General features: G+C 43.1%; 1 protein-coding gene across 7 annotated transcripts in view; it reads left to right on the forward strand.

Annotated features, from left to right (window-relative positions):
• The first annotated feature begins 1,365 nt into the window (after window positions 1–1,365).
• SCLY (selenocysteine lyase) overlaps window positions 1,366–20,381 on the forward strand; it is a 39,060-nt gene continuing 20,044 nt past the window's right edge. For 2 of the 7 annotated variants that reach the window (XM_063645815.1, XM_063645817.1), the window contains exons 1-5: window positions 1,381–1,562; window positions 4,773–4,885; window positions 8,484–8,584; window positions 9,725–9,905; window positions 14,188–14,283. In XM_063645815.1, coding sequence (XP_063501885.1) covers window positions 1,474–1,562; window positions 4,773–4,885; window positions 8,484–8,584; window positions 9,725–9,905; window positions 14,188–14,283 — 580 coding nt within the window. In that variant the 5' untranslated portion in view covers window positions 1,381–1,473. Of the gene's footprint in view, window positions 1,563–1,609; window positions 1,769–4,772; window positions 4,886–8,425; window positions 8,585–9,724; window positions 9,906–14,187; window positions 14,284–20,381 lie in introns of those variants that run through there. The other 5 variants (XM_063645813.1, XM_063645814.1, XM_055291104.2 and 2 more) reach the window with 5 other exon arrangements.

Below are 20,381 nucleotides of genomic sequence, written 5' to 3' on the forward strand. Positions count from 1 at the left end.
GACTGTTCTCATGCTCCTGTGCATCCATTTGCTTCTTAAATGTTGGTGGGCCCTTTACTATTGGCTGCATTTGGCAAGAAATGAGCTGCGTTTATAGGGAAGAATGAGAGAGAATGAGTCCAGAAATGTGCAGATTTGCTGTGCTGGAAAAGTCAAGTTATTCTGGACCCCAACAGGACATAAAATAGAGAAAGCCCATGAAAAGCCAATTAAAATTCAACCCCTTGGCAAAGCATGCTTGAAACCGAGTTTTGGCTCCAACTACTACTAGTGTGAACTTGGGCAAGATGCCTTTCTGTATCTTGGATTCCTCATATATAAATACCTACCGGACTGGGTTAATCATCAAGATTAAATTAGTGAACACACGAAAAATACCTAGAACACTGCCTGGCATAGTTCAAGGGTCAAAGTTAGACACTATTATGCCAAAAAAACAAAAACAAAAAACAAAAAAAAGTGATGGTAGGATGCCTTCATGAGAGTTCAGGGATTTTTGCTCATTTTTACCACTTTCACAACTGACTTTTCTTAATGGTTGGCAGGACACCTGAATGGTGGATGTTTACACTTGTGACTGTCTCACAGACAACTCAACATGTCCAAAGCTCAACCCATCATCTTTCCCCCTCCCGTGTTCCCTCTTACCCAGATAAAGGCACTAACATCTTCCCAGTCACTTGTCTAATCCTTGATTCCTTCCTGTCCCTCATGCCCCAATTCCTATTTAACGGCCTAAACAGATCTTGAATTAATCTTTCCTGCGTTTCCACGCCCATTTAGAGTCCCTCATCTCTGGCCCTATTTTCTCAATGCCCTCCCATCCTCTACTCCAGATCCCCTCAAGTCCATCCTCGATGCGTGACTCTAACTTCACGCCATCCAGGTCCCCTATGGAGCCGCTCCGACTAACGGACGCGCAGGTCCAGCGGACCTGCTCATCATCCAGGGTGGCCTGCGGGAGACCCCCGGGGTCCCGGCACTTCCCCTCGAGGGTTCGCGGCGAACAAGGCCGCGCGGCCCCGGCTCTCCCGGAGCGCACGGTCCCGCGCTCATGAGGCTACAGGGAGGCATCCGCAGGACTGCCCAGCCGCCTCTGATCCTCAGGTCCAGCCGCCGACTAACCGGCCGCGGCCCGAAGGCGGCCCTGCCCCAGACAGCGAAGGTCATGGGGCTCCCCCGGAAGTGAAAGTGCGGGGATCCGCCTGCCCAGGAGACGCGGCTCCTCGTGCCCAGTTCCCGGGAAGCTCTGTGACGCGCTATGCCCCGCCCCCACCCGTCACCTGACCCCGCGCAGCCCCGCCTCCCCGCTGGGGGCTCGGCGCCCCTGTGAAGCGGGCGGATTGGCTGGGGGTGCTTCGCTCAGCCAATCCGGGCGCGCCCGGGCGTCGCGGCCCCGCTTCCGCCCCGGCGCTCGGGACTTGTAGCGCTCCGCGGGAAGGAGGCTGTATACCCGGCAGCAGTGGGGCGGAGATGGAGGCGGCCGTGGCGCCGGGGAGGGGTGCGCCGGCACCCGCGGCGAGTAAGCCCAGCGGCTGCGGGAAACACAACTCGCCGGAGAGGTGCGCGCCTTCAGGAGAGGGGCGGGGAGCGGCCGGCGCCCGTCGCCGATTGTCCCGCGCGGGAGGACGAAGGGGGCTGCCGGCCTGTGGCCGCTTTCGCGTGGGGCGTCCCGCGCGGGGATGTCCGCGAGGTCGGCCTAAGTCAGGGATGCGAGCTTCGAGGAGGAGCAGGTGCGAGCTGTGGCCCCGGAAGGGCCCACGGAGAGGTGAATTTGGGGCCGAAACCCGAGTGACTTCCAGGGGTGAGGTTTGCAGGTTCTGGGGAAGCAGAGCCTGCCAGGAAGAGGGTACAGCAGATGCGAAGGGCAGGGAACTTGTCGGAGGTGACCCGGCAGAGCCCCTGAGCCCGGGAAGAACTTTGGGGTTCATTCGGAGACTTATGGGGCCTCGGAGGTTGATCACGGGGCGATGCAATTTAAGTGTTTTGAAGGAGCCCTTCTGGCTGCTTCCTAGAAGGTAGGGGCGCGGGTAGGCGTGGGACGAGAGGAAGCCGGGAAGCCAGTTGGGGATCTTGTAGCCACCTAGGAGGGAGATGTGGTGTGCACCCAGAAACGGATGCGTTGGTAGGAAGCTTGTGCACTGGGACAGGTGAAAGGGAATCAAGGGTTCTCCTAGGCTACTGGCCCAGCCGCAGGAAACTGGGGAAAGCCACCGCTGAGAAGCGCAGAGACCCGGAGCACGTGGTGTCCAGACTAGTTAAGTCCGAGAAAGGCAGGAGGCAGGGGTATGCATTTTCCGGTTTGTGTGTCTTCTCTTTCCAGACCCCTCTTTTTCATTTTTGTGAGCTCATTCGCTACCCATGCTTAGGATATGAGGGGTCCAGGCCTAAAGCACACACATTTGGCATTCTACCTTGGTTGGAACAAAGTGAAGGGATCTGGGAAAATATCCCCTAGGGAATCAGTGGAGCGAGATTCCCAAGACTTTTTATTTTTTAGTTATGAAGCTAACAAACTTGAGCCTGCTCATGCAATACTGATAGCATTTTAAGGAAGCAGCAAATAATGAAGCAAAGGAATGTGTAAAGTATTAATCTGAAATTCGAGCCATAGATTTGTTCAGCCCAGTAGCAGATTGAAGAGCTATAGTCGCTCAACAAACACCAGCTAGCCTAAGGTACTTTGGATGCTTATTTATAGGAAAGAAAAACAGATTTAAGGACACATGCAAAGTCAAGCCGGGCTGGGGGATTCCTAGGACTATTAATACTAGTACCAGAGTGGTAAAGGATGGCAAGTCAAACTTGTCAAAGCCTTGTACCTATTGAGTGATTTTTTTTTTTAATTGAGATGGAGTCTCACTCTGTCACCCATGCTGGAGTGCCGTGGTGCAGTCTTGGCTCACTGCAACATCCACTGCCTGGGTTCAAACGATTCTCCTGTCTCAGCCTCCCAAGTAGCTGGGATTACAGGCACGTGCCACCACGTCCAGCTAATTTTATTGTATTTTTAGTAGAGATGGGGTTTCGCCATGTTGGCCAGGCTGACCTTGAACTCCTGACCTCAGGTGATCTGCCCGCCTTGGCCTCCCAAAGTGCCCGGATTACAGGCGTGAGCCACAGGGCACAGCCTGTTGAGTGATTTTGAACAGAAAAGATGCTTCATTACAACTAATGCACATTCTGTCCACACTCGGTGGCTTAACAGCCATAGTTAGTCATTGTATCTGGGTTTTCATGTGGATTGGTGTAAGCACTTTTTATTTAAAAACTAGGTAAATTAATATCAGGCAGGACTACTACTACACATTTTTCTAAAGGCTTTCGAAGGTTTTGGATATTAGTAAAAAGATATACAGATAAATTTTACTTAGTGAGGGATCTTTCAGGGAATTTGTACTTTCTGTGGCATTTATTTTCTCATCTTATAAAAATCAGGCCCCTGTTGTGTGGCAAACATGGGCTTCAGCATTGGTGACAGGGCAATGAGAAAAACAGAGCCCCCATGCCCATGAGCCATACTTCTGTCACTCTATTAAGGTAGACAGTAAGGGAGCAAGTCTAGTGTGTCAGATGGTGGTGCTGCCTGGAAAGGAAGGCGGGAAGGTGACCTGGAGGCTGGGGAGGGAGGGACATAGGTGGCTGCAGTTTTGTGGGTTTATTTATTTTTATTTATTTATTTTTTTTGAGATGGAGTCTCACTCTGTTGCCCAGGCTAGAGTGCAGTGGCATGATCTCGGCTCACAGCAACCTCCACCTCCTGGGTTCAAGCAATTCTCCTGCCCCAGCCTCCCTAGTAGGGCTAATGTTTGCATTTTTAGTAGAGATGGAATTTCACCATGTTGGCCAGGCTGGTCTCAAACTCCTAACCTTAAGTGATCCGCCTGCCTTGACCTCCCAAAGTGCTGGGATTATAGGCCTGAGCCACCGCGCCCAGCCAGCTGTAGTTTTAAACAGAGCTGCGGGGCAGGGAGTCTCACAAGAGGACTAAGTTGGAACAAAGACCTAAAAAAGTAAGGTAGGGGCAGGGCATGTAGTCTTTCTGGGCAAAGAAACTGAAAGTGCAAGGTCTGGGGCCAAAGTTCACCTGCCCCAGGGAGAAGCCCAGGTCACCACCAGCCCCACAGCCATCGCAAAAATGGGTGTGGGGAAATAAGGCGAACCTCTGATGAAGTTAAAACAGCAGACAGGAAAGTTCCCTTGGGAATGTGCTGCTGTTCCCCTCCTTCCATAAGGAAGAGGCTGGTGATCTGCCCTTTACAGCAGTCAGATGGGTAATCTGGGCCCAGCAGACCATTAATCCTACCAAAGGGTAGAAAGAGTGTTTGTTATTAGAGACTAGGTCTGGCTGTGTTGTCCAGGCTGGAGTGTAGTGGCTATGCATAGGCACCATCATAGCTCACTGCAGCCTCAGACTTCTGGCCTCAAGAGGTCATTCCGCCTCAGCCTCCCCCGTGGCTGGGACTACAGGCACGATCCACTGCACCTTGCTAGAAAGAAATTTTGAAAACCTGAATGAAAATCCAAGTCCTATCAATTATAAAAGAAATTGACAAAAACTAGATTATTAGAAATTATGCATACATTTTCCATAAGTAGTGCGGATCTGGAGATTCCCAAGTGCAGCTTGTGGATGCCTGCAGTGCTTACGCAGAGGACCGCCGTGCCCTTGACATTATTTGCCCTTGCTGATGGGATAGACACAGAGCAGCCGTATTTCCCATATGCCATCACCTTTTCCTTAATGGGTGTCTTTGCTTTCTTTCCTTCAGGAAAGTTTATATGGACTATAATGCAACCACTCCCCTGGAGCCAGAAGTTATCCAGGCCATGACCGAGGCCATGTGGGAAGCCTGGGGAAATCCCAGCAGCCCGTATTCAGCAGGTAATTCTAGAAGATGCACGTGTTCACAGATGGGAGATAATGGGGATGGGGCGCTCTTAGAGAAATTGCACACCCACATATGACGGCTTTGTTTTGAATAGGTTTCTGTTAGCTGCAAATCTTTAGCTATAATTTTTGATAGTTTCTTTTCTGAGAAGTCCCCATTTGTAAGCTGAGCCTTGTCGATACTGTAGTCTTTAACCTTTAATGTTTAATCTTTAACATGCTGTCCTGTCACCCTTTCCCAGATGAGAAAGGTGTCTACTGAGAGTTCCTTGAAGTAGCAGTCAGTAGCACCTGTGGAGCACTTCACAGATCTAGCTCAGTCAATCTTTACAGAATTTGCAAAATATGTCTTTTAGGTCATCAGGATAACATATAATCCTGGCCCTTTTTAAAGATGAAAATTACTTTTTCATTAAATTACTTTAGTTATGAATATTCTTATTTGTTTCCAATTTATTCTTATTGTAATGTAGAGCATTAAACTGGAGGTTTTGGAGAATAATTTGCTTCAAGTCAGTTATATGACAGAGTTACATTCTGTTTTTCAGACAGATGAGCAAACTAAAGTCTTACCTTTCTTATTTAATGTTTATTAGGGATAATGAAGATAAACTATGTTAACTGTGGATTATGATGAACTAAAATAACTTCAAACAGAATGTTGCCAGGCCATACGGTTTAGTAACACTTGTGTACCATTTACAGGTTTCATATGTTCTCATAACCATTTGCTTATTAAACATTTCTCAGCAACTTAATAACAAAGCCCTTCAGCGCAGATACTAGTCACTCATTAACTTATTCGTTGGCTTATTTGTTGGTCTATTCTAGCTAATCTTCTGCACATTGCCTTGTATCCAGTCTCTCCTCTAGTAAAATAGAAATTTCTGACGTATTAAACTTGAAAATATGGAGAATCATTAAATGCCGATGACAGGCATTGTCTCATGAAAAAGTCTGGGAATCGCTCTCAGGGAGAAATCATGTTCTGGACCTGAATGAAGCCTGGCAGTGGCTTTTAGGTTTCCTCGATAGCCTTTGTTGCCACAAATTAAGAACCATAAACTCAAAAGTGTTGCACTTTACTTTCTGTTGCTACTCAGATAGAAATGCAAAAGAAAAAAAATCAATTTATAGAGTGGTTTAATTATTTTCACAATATTTTTATTTAAACATTATTTAATAATTTTTATTATTATTATTATTATTATTATTTTGAGACTGAGTCTCGCTCTCACCCAGGCTGGAGTGCAGTGGTGCAATCTCGGGTCACTGTAATCTCCGCCTCCCGGATTCAAGCGATTCTTCTGCCTCAGCCTCCCAAGTAGCTGGGACTAGAGGCACGTGCCACCATGCCTGGCTAATTTTTGTATTTTTAGTAGAGACGGGGTTTCACCATCTTGGCCAGGCTGGTCTTGAACTCCTGACCTTGTGATCCACCCACCTTGGCCTCCCACAGTGCTGGGATTACAGGTGTGAGCCACCACGCCCGGCCTAAATATTATTATCTAAAGTCTTTGAGGGAAATTTATTTTAAGGAAAATGTTGAAGATGTGGGGAAAGATTTTACATACCTAAGATATTTATCACAGTCTTGCTTATAATAGCAAAACAAACAAAAACCCTGAAAATAAGCTCAGCATTCATGAATTTTTATGAAAAATAAACTATCTTCGGCAAAACAGAAGAAACCTAGTGAGCGTTGCACTGTTGTGCACGTGGAAGTCTCTTTACTGCCTGTTGCTGGAAGACAGCTGGTGCTCAGACCTCCCCGTCCGGCCCACTGCAGTCACATAGTGACGGAAGCCTCTGGAAGCTTCACCATATATACCTGTGACAAAAGGAGCATGAAAAAGGCAATTCATCTCTTAGTATCATCATGAAAACAGTTTTGACTTTGTGGACCTCGTGAGAGGCCCTTGGGGTTTTGGAAACCACTGACGTAAGCAGCAATGACTGAGCACCAGCTGTGTACTCAGCACCCTGCTGGGGGAGGGACGAAGCACGGTGCCCAAAATGTATTTGGGTTTTTGAGGCATTACTTTGTCCACTATGTGGAGAATGGACCCTAGTGGGGGCCTGCTAGGAAAACATCACAGCAGTGGCCTTGGCTTGGTTGGTGGCTGGGCGGTGGAGAGGCAGAGTCAGGTTTGGAACATCTTTTGAACACAGAGCCTACAGCATTTGCTGGTGGATTAATTGGCGGGGAATGAAAAGGGAAAGAGCCCACGCTTTTGCCCTGGGCTGCTGAGGGATGGAGTTGCCATTTCTTGAGTGTATTAGTCTGTTCTCATGCTGGTAATAAAGATGCACCTGAGACTGGGTAATTTATAAAGGAAAGAGGTTTAATTGACTCACAGTTTCCCTTGGCTGGGGAGGTCTCACAATCACGGAGGAAAGTGAAAGAGGAGCAAAGTCATGTCTTACATGGCGGCAGAGAAGAGAGTGTGTGCAGGGGAGCTCCCCTTTATAAAATCATCAGATTTCATGGGACTGATACACTATCAGGAGAATAGCATGGGAAAGACCTGCAGCCGTGATTCAGTTACCTCCCACCGGGCCCCTCTGATGACGTGGGAATGATGGGAGCAACAATTCAAGATGAGATTTGGGTGGGGACGCAGCCAAACCATTATCACTGAGAGAGGGAAGGCTGACAGGGTGACAGTTTATTACAGTGACTTTTAGTGTCACCAAGAAAAATGATGGAGTTTTCCTAAATACCACTTAGGTGTTTAGGAAACTGCTACTAAAACTGACATCTATACAGTAGCGTTAAGGAGCAGCAGAATTACTTTGCATATTTATTTTACCTCAGCTTTTTATATTTCTCTTTTTTATGATGTCTTGTAATAGTATATGTTTTAGTGGTGCCTGTTCAATTTTTTTTTTTTTTAAATAAGACTGAATGGTCAAAAAAGTTTGGGGACTCCTGGTGTGTACACTAAGAATGGTCACTGAAACTTTTGGAATTCCCATGCCAGAGCCTTTCTTTCTTTGCCCCATCAAGCATGGTTCCTGTGTTTTCCTTCTAGCCAGTGAAACTGGGTGATGGCCGGATGCATAGCCCTGTTTGAAAGCAGGTGTGTCCCTGAGACAGCAACCTTCGTAGCCCAGGTACGCTGTGGGCGACATGGAAAATGAGATATGGCACTGGACTTCGTGTTGAGGAGTCATGAGTTCCGTTTTTGCTTATTTTTGTTGTTTGCAACTCATTCCATCCTTTCATTCTCCTCTCTTGATGAATGGGAAGCAAGGCAGATGGCCACAGCTTCCCTCCCTCTAGCATCCGGTAAGAAGAAAGCCACATCTTGGGGGACATCGAGGTTCTTAGCCAGGCTCCCTTACTTGTTTCTGGGTCTCATGGAGTTAGTAACTCTCAGTTTGGTCCCTGGTTTGCTGCTGTCTCGGCCGCCCCTTTGCCGGGTTGTGTCTAGGTTGTAGCGTTTTGCTGTACTCACATTAAGGGGCCAGGTTTTGTCTTAGAACGGCCCATGCAACCTCTTATTCCTTTGTATTTGGTTGTCCTTTTAGATGCGTTGATTGAGCTTGGTGAAGCAATGTTAATGAATTTCCGTTTTGGTCCCTCAAGGAAGAAAGGCCAAGGATATTATAAATGCAGCTCGGGAAAGCCTAGCGAAGATGATAGCGGGGAAACCTCAAGATATAATCTTCACTTCCGGGGGCACCGAGGTAAAGCTTCTGAACACACTCACATTCTTTTAACTGTGAGTTATAATAAAATGCACAGAAAGTGATGCTCTTTTGCTACATTTTCATTTAAAGAAAGAGTAGGCCAGGTGTGGTGGCTCATGTCTGTAATCCCAGTACTTTAGGAGGCCAAGGCAGGTGGGTTGGTTGAGCCCAGGAGTTTGAGACCTGCCTGAGCAACATAGGGAGAGTCCACCTCTACAAAGAAAAAAAAAAATTAGCTGGGCGTGGTGGTGTTCACCTGTAGTCCCAGCTACTAGGGAAGCTGAGGTGGCAGAATCATTTGAACCCAGGAATTCAAGGCTGCAGTGAGCTATGATCATGCTGTTGCACTCCATCCTGGGCAAGAGAGCGAGACCCTGTCTCAGAAAGAAAGAGTAATGTGTGGTCTTGCTATATTGCATACTAGCTCGAGATAATTAGTATTTATCCTTTAAGTAAATTCCAGGTGGCCGATAGGATTTTTGTAATGTAATATGTAAAGTAACTGCTTTGCACTGTTATTTCCATAAAGGTTTCCCCGTCATTGTTGCCCTGGAATCATTCCTTTTCATCCCTAATCGATAGATATTTAAGGGCTTTCCAAGGTTTTGCTGTAACAAACAGTGCTGCACTTAATATTAATAAGTAACCTTTATACACACTGTTTTGTTTCACTGTGAATGTAGCTGTAGGAAAAAGTCCAAGAACTAGAATTGCTGGGTCATGTGGCTCATTTGGTAGATGTGATAAATGGCCCACAGTAGAGGTTGTACCAATTTATACTCCCACCAATAGTGGGTGGCTGGACAAAATACTCTTTATGGCAGATTTATAAAATTTAAAAATTCATAATATTCTATGCATATAACCAAACTGCACTTATAACAATACATTTATACAAATTATTAAAAATTAATAATCTTGCTTAACAATAAAACAGACATGATTGACTGGAAATGAATCTCATGTTTATGAATTTTGGAAAACCCCAAATCTTTCAAAAGGTCCAACTCAGGAAGTTGAATTTCTTTGAAGCTTTTTTGATGTTAGCCACAAAAGAAATTAAGTAACAGAAATTGTTGCTCTGACCCTTACCTCAGCACAGTTTTTGTAAATGCTTTTTTTGCTGTATCTCTGCAGTCAAATAATTTAGTAATCCATTCTGTGGTGAAACATTTCCACGCAAACCAGACCTCAAAGGGACACACGGGTGGGCACCACAGCCCAGTGAAGGGGGCCAAGCCCCATTTCATTACTTCCTCGGTGGAACACGACTCCATCCGGCTGCCCCTGGAACACCTGGTGGAAGAACAAGTGGCAGGTGAGTGAGTGCAGGGTGGCCCTGGGACCAGCCTGCTGAGCTCCAGCTGCGAGGCGAGAAGTGGCCTGCGGGCAGAGCCCGGGATCCGCTGCGGAGATGTAGATTCACTGTGCCACTCACTGTAACTCACTACTTCTGATGGGGAGGCAGGCCCTGGCAACTTGGTGAATAGTTGCCCTTGAGGGACTATTATATCAATAGTTGCAGTGAAGCACTGGGCTCCCTGGCTGCCCCTCTCGGTGCAGAGGCCAGCTGCCACAAGGGGGTCGGCAAGTGTGGCCAAACTTTCCCTTAGGAAAAACATTGAGAATGAATATGTAGAACTAGCCATTTGTATAACTGAGTGATATTTGAAACTTGCATATAATAAATATTTGACCTTTAAATAGTACGCCTGCAAATAGGCAAATGATGCTTGTCATTATTTGGTTTTCACCATAAAATCTCAGCTCCCACTCTCCTCTCACATGAAGGAAAAGGATCAAATAGACCTAAACTTCAGGTGTGAAGCCTGGAATAAGCGAGCTGCCACACCTGATCTCAGCACCCATGACGCGAGACCTCCTGCTGTGTGTGGAGAAGTGGAGTGAGGTGGTGCCTAGGTGCAGTAGGAGGCACAGGGGCCCTCAGGGAGGAGGAGGCTCGCTGCAGCAGCAGTGGCCTTGTGGCTGTCACATAGCACGGACAGAGCCACAGAGTCATAGGAAGTCCCAAACGGGAGTGACATGTTCACCAGGTGTAGACCATTAACTTGTAAAAATGGGGCAGCCAATTAATCAACACTGTCCTTGAAACAGATTTTCTTCTCAGCCTGAGTTTTCTTGTGTAATCTGTCTGGAAACCTGCAGGTGAATAAAAAGAAAATATTTTTATCTTAAAGATTAAGGGACTGTGGCCGAACTGCTTGGTTTGACCATGAAGCCTTTTTTGAAAAACTATTTTTTTTTTGGCTGGGCGCAGTGGCTCAAGCCTTGTGATCCTAGCACTTTGGGAGGCGGAGGTGGATGGATCACTTGAGGTCAGGAGTTCGAGACCAGCCTGGCCAACATGATGAAACCCCATCTCTACGAAAAATACACAAATTAGCCAGTCATGGTGGTGCGTTCCTGTAGTTCCAGCTTCTGGGGAGGTTGAGGCAGGAGAATCACTTGGACCCTGGAGATGGAGGTTGCAGTGAGCCAAGATCCATTGCATTCCAGCCTGGGAGACAGCAAGACTCCATCTCAGGGGGAAAAAAAAAAAATTATAACATTCTCTTTGTGGTCTTACTTGAATGCCTTCCCATAGGTAAACATATTCACGTGAAGGATTTAGATTCTAAGATTTAATTTTTTACCACTTAAAAAAAAATCTGATTTTCTTATTTAAGTACTGTTAGTTTTTGGTACCTTTTTTTTTTTCTTTGAGATGGAGTCTCACTCTGTTGCCCAGGCTGGTATACAGTGGTGTGATCTCAGTTCACTGCAACCTCTGCCTCCTGGGTTCAAGCAATTCTCCTGCTTCAGCCTCCTGAGTAGCTGGGATTACAGGCACACGCCACCATGCCCGGCTAATTTTTGTATTTTTAATAGAGATGGGGTTCCACCATGTTGACCAAGCTGGTCTTGAACTCCTGACCGCAGGTAATCTGCCTGCCTTGGCCTCCCAAAGTGCTGGGATTACAGGTGTGAGCCACCTGAGCCCGGCCAGAGCCCAGCCTCTGGTACCTTTATTTCCCTATCTTACCAATACAGAGAAGGGCAACTTAGTATATATCATTATTAGTTACTGTTATAATTAATTAACCTTTTGTTTAAAATTGTACAATTTAAAAAAAGTATAGACATGCATGTGACGGAAATAGTTAAAATATTATAGAAAAATATAAAGTAAAAAGTCTGCCAGGTCACGGTGGCTCACGCCTGTCGTCCCAGAACTTTGGGAGGCCGAGGTGGGCAGATCGCTTGAGGTCAGGAATTTGAGACCAGCCTGGCCAACATAGCAAAACCGCGTCTCTACTAAAAAAACAAAAAAAATTTAGCCAGGCGTGGTGGTGGGCACCTATAATCCCAGCTACTCAGGAGGCTAAGGCAGGAGAATCACTTGAATCTGTGAGGGGAGGTTGCAGTGAGCCAAAATCGCGCCACTGCACTCCAGCCTGGGCGACAGAGTGAGACACTGCCTCCAAAACAGAAAAACAAGTCATTCTCCTGCTGCCCCTAAACCTCTGCAGCGGCACCACTGTTACAGTTTGCCTTGAGTTTTTCTTGTGGATATTATCATTTCAACCACTTCCAGTTTAAGCTAAATAACTTAAAAACCTAACCCTCAGTTCTTGGTTTATCAACACAAGCATCCTCAATGTAAAAATGAGGACTTGGACCTTCATAAGCCTTCCTCGCACTCCTTCTGCCTCTGCCTCCACACATCCCAGTGGATTTCTTGTACATCGGCTTTAATGAGCTATCGTTCATCCACTTAAAGTGTACAGTTCAGCAGTTTTTAGTGTGCTCACCAAGTTGTGCAGCTATCACCATTATCAGTTATAGAAAATTCTCGCCAGCCCCAAAAGAAACCTTGTACCAGTTAACTGTAAATCTTCATTTCCCTCAACCCTAGGCAACCACTCATCTACTTTCTGTCTCTACAGATTTCCCTATTCTAGACTCCCCTGTGATTGGAATCTTATAACGTGCTCTTTTTGACGGGCTTCTTCCATTTAACATAATGTTTTCAAGGTTCACCCATGTTGTAACATGTATAAGTATTTAATTCATTTTTTACAGATGAACAACATTTCATTGTCTATCTGTACCACATTTTATTTGTCTGTCAGTTGATAGACATTTAGGTTGTTTCCATTTGTTGGCTGTTACGACTAATGTGACATTTGTGCGTATGTTTTAGTGTATTGGTGTGTTTTTGTTTCTTTTGGGTTTATACTTGAGTGGGATTGCTGGGTCATGTGGTAACTATCTGACAACTGTTAGGTAACTCTGTTTAACCTTAAGCTTTGTTTTCCACAGTAGCCGCACCACTTAGTACTCCTATTTGCAGTGTCACAGGGTTCCAATTCCTCCATGTCTTTGCTGACATTTGTTATCTGTCTTTTTGATTATTGCCAGCCTAGTAGGTGTAAAGTGGTATCTCATTTTGGTTTTGATTTACAATTCCCTGTTGGCCAGTAGTGTTGAGCATCTTTCATGTACTCATTGGCCATTTGTATATATCTTCTTTGGAAAAATGTCTATTAAAGTCCTTGATCCTATTTTAATTGGATGACTTGTCTTTTTATTGAGTTGTAAGAGTTCTTTATATATGCTTGATACAAGTCCCTCGTCAGATAGATGATTTGTAAATATTTTCTCTCATTCTGTGGGTTTGCTCTCACTCTCGTGGTATCCTTTGAAGAACAGAAGCTTTTCGTTTTGATGAAGTCTATTTTTGTTGTTATTGTTGTTGTTCCTTGTGTCATATCTAAGAAGATTTTGTCCTACTCAAGGTCGTGAAAATGTACTCATATTTTCTTCTAAGAGTTTTATAGTTTTAGCTCTTACATTTAAATCTGTGGTACATTTTGAGTTAATTTTCTGTGTGGTGTGAGGGAGGAGTCCAAATTTACTTTTTTTGCATGTGGACATCCAGTTGTTCCAGCACATTTGTTGAAAAGACTCTTCTCCCATGGATGGTCTTGGCACCCTTATTGAAAATCAGTTGACCATAATATGTGAGGGTTTATTTCTTGACTGTCAACTCTATTCCATTTACCCATATTCCTGTTTTTAGATTGGTACCAAACTGTTATGATTACTGTAGTTTGTAGCAAGTTTTGAAATACGAAAGTAGGAGTTCTCCAAATTTGTTATTTTTTAATATTGTTTTGGCTATTCTGCATCTGTTGAAATCTCAAAAGAATTTTAGGATCAGCTTGTTAATTTCTGCAAAAAAATCTAGCTAGGAGTTTGATAGGGATTGAATTGAATCTGTAGATGAATTTGGTCAGTATTGCTACTGTAACAATATTGTTTTCCAATCCATGAACATGTGATGTGTTTATATTTAATTTCTTCCAGCAATTTTTGCAGTTTTCAGGATTAAGTTTTTGCACTTTTGTTAAATTTATCCTTAAGTGTTTTATTCTCTTGATACTATTGTAGATGAAATTGTTTTCTTATTTCATTTTTGGATTGTTCATTGCTAATGTATGTAAATGTAGTTGACCCTTGAACAACATGGGTTTGAACTCTGTGGGTCTACTTATATGTGGATTTTCTCCTATCTCTACTGTCTCTATGACATCAAGATCAACCGCTCTTCTTCCTCCTCCTCCTCAGCCTACTCAATGTGAAGATGATGAAGATGAAGACCTTTATGATGATCTGCTTCCACTTAATTAATAGTAAATATATTTTTTATTCCTTATGATTTTCTTAGTATTTTTTCTCTAGCTTATTTTATTGTGAGAATATAGCATATAATATATAATATACAAAATATGTGTTAATCAACTGCTTACGTTATCAGTAAGGCTTCTAGTCAACAGGAGGTTATTTGTTGGTTAAGTTTGTGGGGAGCTGGCTGGGTGTGGTGTCTCACATCTGTAATCCCAGCACTTTGGGAGGCCAAGGGGGGATGGATCACTTGAGGTCAGGAGTTTGAGACCAGCTTGACCAACATGGCAAAACCCCATCTCTACTAAATATACAAAATTATCTGGGAGTGGTGGCATATACCTGTAATCCCAGCTACTTGGGAGGCTGAGGCAGGAGAATCACTTGAACCTGGAAGGCAGAGGCTGTAGTGAACTGAGATGGTGCCACCATACTCCAGCCTGGGCAACAGAGCAAGACTCCATCTCAAAAAAAAAAAAAAGTTTTGGGGGAGTCAAAAGTTAGACACAAATTTTCGACTACATGAGGGGTCCACATCCCTAACCCTCACATTGTTCAAGGGTCAACCGTACAGTTGATTTTGTATGTTACTCTTGTGTTCTGCAACTTTGCTGAATTTATTAGTTTTAATTGTTAGTTTAGTTTAGTTTAGTTTAGTTTTTTTTGAGGCAGTTTCACTCTTGTTGCCCAGGCTGGAGTGCAATGGAGTGATCTTGGCTCACTGCAACCTCCGCCTCCTGGGTTCAAGTGATTCTCCTGCCTCAGCCTCCCAAGTAGCTGGGATTATAGGCATGTGCCACCATGCCTGGCTAATTTTGTATTTTTAGTGGAGATGGGGTTTCACCATGTTGGTCAGGCTGGTCTTGAACTCCTGACCTCAGGTGATCCCCCCGACTTTGGCCTCTCAAAGTGCTGGGGTTACAGGCGTGAACCACCATGCGTGGCCTAATTGTTAGTTTCAGTTGGCTTTTTAATGGATTCCTTAGGATTTTCTATATAGAGGGTTATATCATCTACAACTAGAGATAGTTTTACTTCTTGTTGTCCAACTTGTATTTCTTTAATTTTATTTTCTTGTCTAATTGCCTTGGCTAGGACCTCTAGTACAATGTTGAGTAGAAGTGGCCAAGGTAGATATCCTTATCTTGCTGGTGATTGTAAGGGAAGGCATTCGTTCTTTCATAATTTCATATAATGTTAGCTGTGGGTTTTTTATAGATGGCCTTTATCAGGGTGAGGAAGTTCCCTTCTGTGCTTGGTTTCTTGGGTGTTTTTATCATGAAAAGGGTGTTGGATTTTGTTAAATGCTTTTTCATTTATTGAGATGATCATGTGGGTTTTTGTTCTTTATTCTGTTTATAATGTTGTATTACCTTAACTAATTTTTGGATGTTAAACCATTTAATCCTTTTCATACGTTTTTAGGTTTGATTCACTAGTATTTTGCTGAAGATTTTTCTGTCAATATTCATAAGAGGTATTAGTCTGTAGTTTTCTCGTGGTATCTTTGTCTAGTTTAGTGTCAGGGTAAAATTTGCCCCATATAAATCATGGGAAGTGTTCCCTCCTCTTCTGTTTTTTGGAAGGGTTTGTGAAGACTTGGTTTTAATTCATCTTTAAATATTTGATAGAGTTTACCAATGACAACATCTGGGCCTGAGCTTCTCTCTGTGGAGAATTTTTAAGTTACTGATTCAGTCTCTTTACTTTTTATAGGTCTGTTCAGGCTCTATCTCTTTTGAGTCATTTTCAGTTGTTTGTGTCCTTCTAGGAATTTGTGCATTTCATTCGTTACCTAATTTTATTGGCATACCATTGTTTATAGTAGTCTCTGGTAATCCTTTTTTATTTCTGTAAGATTTATATATCCCTTTCATTCATGATTTTAGTAATTTTATTCTTTTTTTCTTTCTTGATCAATTTAGCTAAAGATTTATCTTTTTAAAAACTCTTTTTAAAGAACTAACTTTCGATTTTCCTGTGTTTTTTTTGTAGTCTCTATTTTATTAACTTCTACACTAATCTTTATTAACCCGTTTATGCCAGAAGTCGCAGGTTTTTTTGTGTGAAAAATCAGACCTTGGCACTAAAATAACCTTGAGCAGTAGGATATAAATAACTCCCACAAGCTTAGCGTTCCAATAATGGAGCACTAGGCATAAATGGGTTCTTTCTACTCGTTTTAGGTTTGGTTTGTTCCTTTTTTTACAGTGTCTTAAGGTGGAAGATTCGTTATGATTTGAATTTTTTTTTTTTTTTTTGAGACAGAGTCTTATCGCCCAGGCTGAAGTGCAGTGACACGATCTCAGCTTACTGCAACCTCCACCTCCCAGATTTAAGCAATTCTTGTGCCTCAGCCTCCCAAGTAACTGGGATTACAGACATGCACCATCACATCCGGCTAATTTTTGTATTTTTAGTAGAGACGGGGTTTTGCCATGTTGGCTGGGCTTGTCTCAAACTCTTGACCTCACGTGACCCACCCACCTTGGCCTCCCAAAGTGCTGGGATTACAGGTGTGAGCCACCATGCCCAGACGTTTTTTCTTTTTTAATGTAGGCATTTACAGATATAAATTTCCCTCTAAGCACTGCTTTAACTACATTCCACATGTTTTAGTATGTTGTGTCTTCGTTTTCATTCATCTCAAAGTATTTTCTAGTCTCCCTTGTGGTTTTTTTTCTATGACCCATTAGATATTTAAGAGTGTATTGTTTAATTTCCATAGTTTTTTGATTTCTAATATTTGTTTCTGCTAGTGATTTCTAATTTTCTTCCATAAGAGCTAGAAAATACTTTGATTTAAATTCTTTAATTTTTTTTATTTTGTGGCCTAGCCATATAGTCTATCTGAAAGTATATGTCAAGTGCACTGGAGGATAATGTATATTCCACTGTTGTTGGGTGGAGTGTCTTATAGATGTCTGTTAGATCTACTTAATTTATAGTGTTATTGAAGTCTTCTGTTCCCTTGTTAAAATTCTGCCTAGTTGTTGTATCCATTATTGAAAATGTGATTTTGAATGATCCCACTATTATTAATCAGTGGTCTGATTAATAGTTGATCACACTATTAATCAGTTTCTCCCTTCAAACCTGTCAGTTTTTGCTTTGTGTATTTTGGTGCTCTATTGTCAGGTGCATATACATTTTTATTCGTTATATATTATGGATGAACTGGTTCTTTTATCATTATAAAATGTCCATCTTTATCTCTGTTAACTTTTTAAGTCTCTTTTATTTTATGTAAGTATAGTCATTCCAACTGTCTTATGGTTGCTGCTAGCATAAATATCTTTTTCCATCCTTTTACTTTTAATCCATTTATGTCTTTAAATCTGACATGTTGTAATACACTGTAAGAGACATATTGTGGCTATAAGATTAATGATAGCTATAAGGCCCATGCAAACATCTTGCAGGGCTGACCCTATGTATCAATTAGCAGTATGACGCAACATGGCCTAGGGATTTCCAACCCTGGCTTGGGAATTTCCAGGAGGTAAGACCACCTCAGCATAGATGGAACTCTCATAAACCATAAATACAAAGCTTACCCTTACCAAAATAGCTTAACTCCCTTACGGAAGAAAAACCTGGTAACTGACCTGGACTAAATACAAGATAAGAAAGGGGAAGAATCCCCAAACTCTGAGAATGTTCTCTGGACAGACACTTTCCCGGCCAGGCAGTCATCTGATACCTGAATGTATCTGATCCTTGCCACCTGCCTGCTCCTGCTAGCTATCTTGTAAGAGCACTGCCAGAATAAACTGCTTGAACATCACACAGCAGCTAAGACTTATCTTTGATGTAAATAATACGAAAAGGGAAAAGTCACCTTTGGGGAAGGTTAACTAGGCCCACCCCAAGATCCCTGAACAGGATGCATGGGTCTCCTGTAGATTCTCTTTTTTTTTTTTTTAGATGGAGTCTTGCTCTGTTGCCCAGGCTATAGAGTGCAGTGGCACGATCTTGGCTCACTGCCACCTACGCCTCCCAGGTTCAAGCCATTCTTCTGCCTCAGCCTCCCAAGTAGCTGGGACTACAGGCACCCGCCACCATGGCTGGCTAATTTTTGTATTGTTAGTAGAGACGGGGTTTCACCATGTTGGCCAGGCTGACCTTGAACTCCTGATCTCAGGTGATCCATCCGCCTTGGCCTCCCAAAGTACTGGGATTACAGGCGTGAGCCACTGCACCCGGCCAGTTCTTTTTAGATCTAGTCTGACAGCTTCTGCCTTTTTGTTAGATTGTTTAATCATTCACACTTAATGTTACTATTGACATAGTTGGAGTAGCACCTATATTTTCACTTTTTGTTTTCTAGATGTCTCATATACTTTTTGTTCTCTTTCCCCCCTTACTGTTTTCTTTTGCATTAACGAATATTTTTTAGTTTAACATCAAAATTCTTTAGTGCTTTTTTCACTTTTTAAATTAGTTGTTTCCTTAGTGGTTATCAAGGGCTTACTATATATGTATAAACTTACCAGTATTTACTTCAGATTTATACTAATTTAATTCCAGTAAGATGTAGAAATGTTACTCCTATACAGTTCTGTTCCTTCTTCTTTTTTGTGCTTTCATTGTTATGGGTATTACATCTATATATGTTACAAACTCAACAGTGCATTGTTACAAATATCTTTTTTTTTTTTTTCTTTGGAGACAGAGTCTTGCTCTGTCACCGAAGCTGGAGTGCAGTGGTGCAATCTTGGCTCCTTCAACCTCCACCTCCCAGGTTCAAGTGATTCTCATGCCTCAGCCTCCCAAGCAGCTGAGATTACAGGTGTGTGCGATCAGGCCCATCTAATTTTTGTATTTTTAGTAGAAACAGTGTTTCTCCATGTTGGCCAGGCTGATCTTGAACTCCTGGCCTCAGGTGATCTGCCCACCTTGTCCTCCCAAAATGCTGGGATTACAGGTGTGAGCCACTGCACCCAGCCACAAATATCATTTTAGTTAATTTCCTGTCTTTTTTTCTTTCTTTCCTTCCTTCCTTCCTTCCTTCTTTCTTTTTCCTGTTTTTTTTTTTTTTTTTTTGACAAGATTCCACCCTGTCCACTAGGCTGGAGTTTTGTGTCACAATCACAACTCACTACAGCCTCAACCTCCCAGGCTCAAGTGATCCTTCCACCTCAGCTGCCCTAGTAGCTGGGACTACAGGCATATCCCATCGCACCAGCTAATTTTTTATTTTTTGTGCAGATAAGGTGTCCTTATGTTGCCCAGGCTGGTCTTGAACTCCTGGGCTCAAGTGATCCTCCTGCCTTGGCCTCCCAAAGTGCTTACAGGCATGAGCCACTGCACCTGGCCAATTTCATGTCTTTTAAGGAAGCTAAGGGAAGAAAGAGCAAGTATATGTTTATAGATTTTGTTCGAGTAATCTTCTTAGCTGCCTTTTCACATTATCTTCATTTGTTCCATGGATCTGAATTATCATCTGGTGTCCTTTCCTTAATAGACAATTCTGCTCCCTCCCACCTCCTTTGTGCTATTATCATGAAATATTGTGTGTTATAGCCCTAACAAAATAATTACATACATGTTATTTTATACAGTTGCTTTTAAATCAGTTAAGAGAAGCAATATACAGTTACACTGCCCTTTTTTTCCTTTACTTTTTTGAGACAGAATCTCTTTTGCTGATTTTGAGATACTTTTTCTGTCTTTGGCTTTCAACATTTTCATTATCATGTGTCTGAGAGTGAACGTCTTTGTGTTTTATCCTACCTGGAATTCATTGAGCCTCTTGGGTATGTAGATTAGTGTTTTCCATTACATTTGAGACGTTTTCAGCCATTATTTTTCAGAGACATTTTTCTGCCCCTTTCTCTTGCTCCTGCCCTTCTGCTACTCCTGTTTTCCCTATTTGGTGCCTTATGGTGTCCCACATTTCTCCGAGGCTCTGTTTATCTTTCTCATGTTTTTCCTCTCTTATATTTGGATTTCATAATCTCTGTAAATCTACCTTCATGTTGACTAAATGTATTTTCTGCCAGTTCCAATATACTCTGGAGCCCCTCCAGTGAATTCTTCATATCAGTTGTACTTTCCGACTCCAGGATTTCCTTTTGGTTCTTTTTCATAATTTCTCTCTCGT

Source organism: Symphalangus syndactylus, chromosome 8 (assembly GCF_028878055.3).
Source record: "Symphalangus syndactylus isolate Jambi chromosome 8, NHGRI_mSymSyn1-v2.1_pri, whole genome shotgun sequence".
NCBI classification, from domain to species: Eukaryota; Metazoa; Chordata; class Mammalia; order Primates; family Hylobatidae; genus Symphalangus; species Symphalangus syndactylus.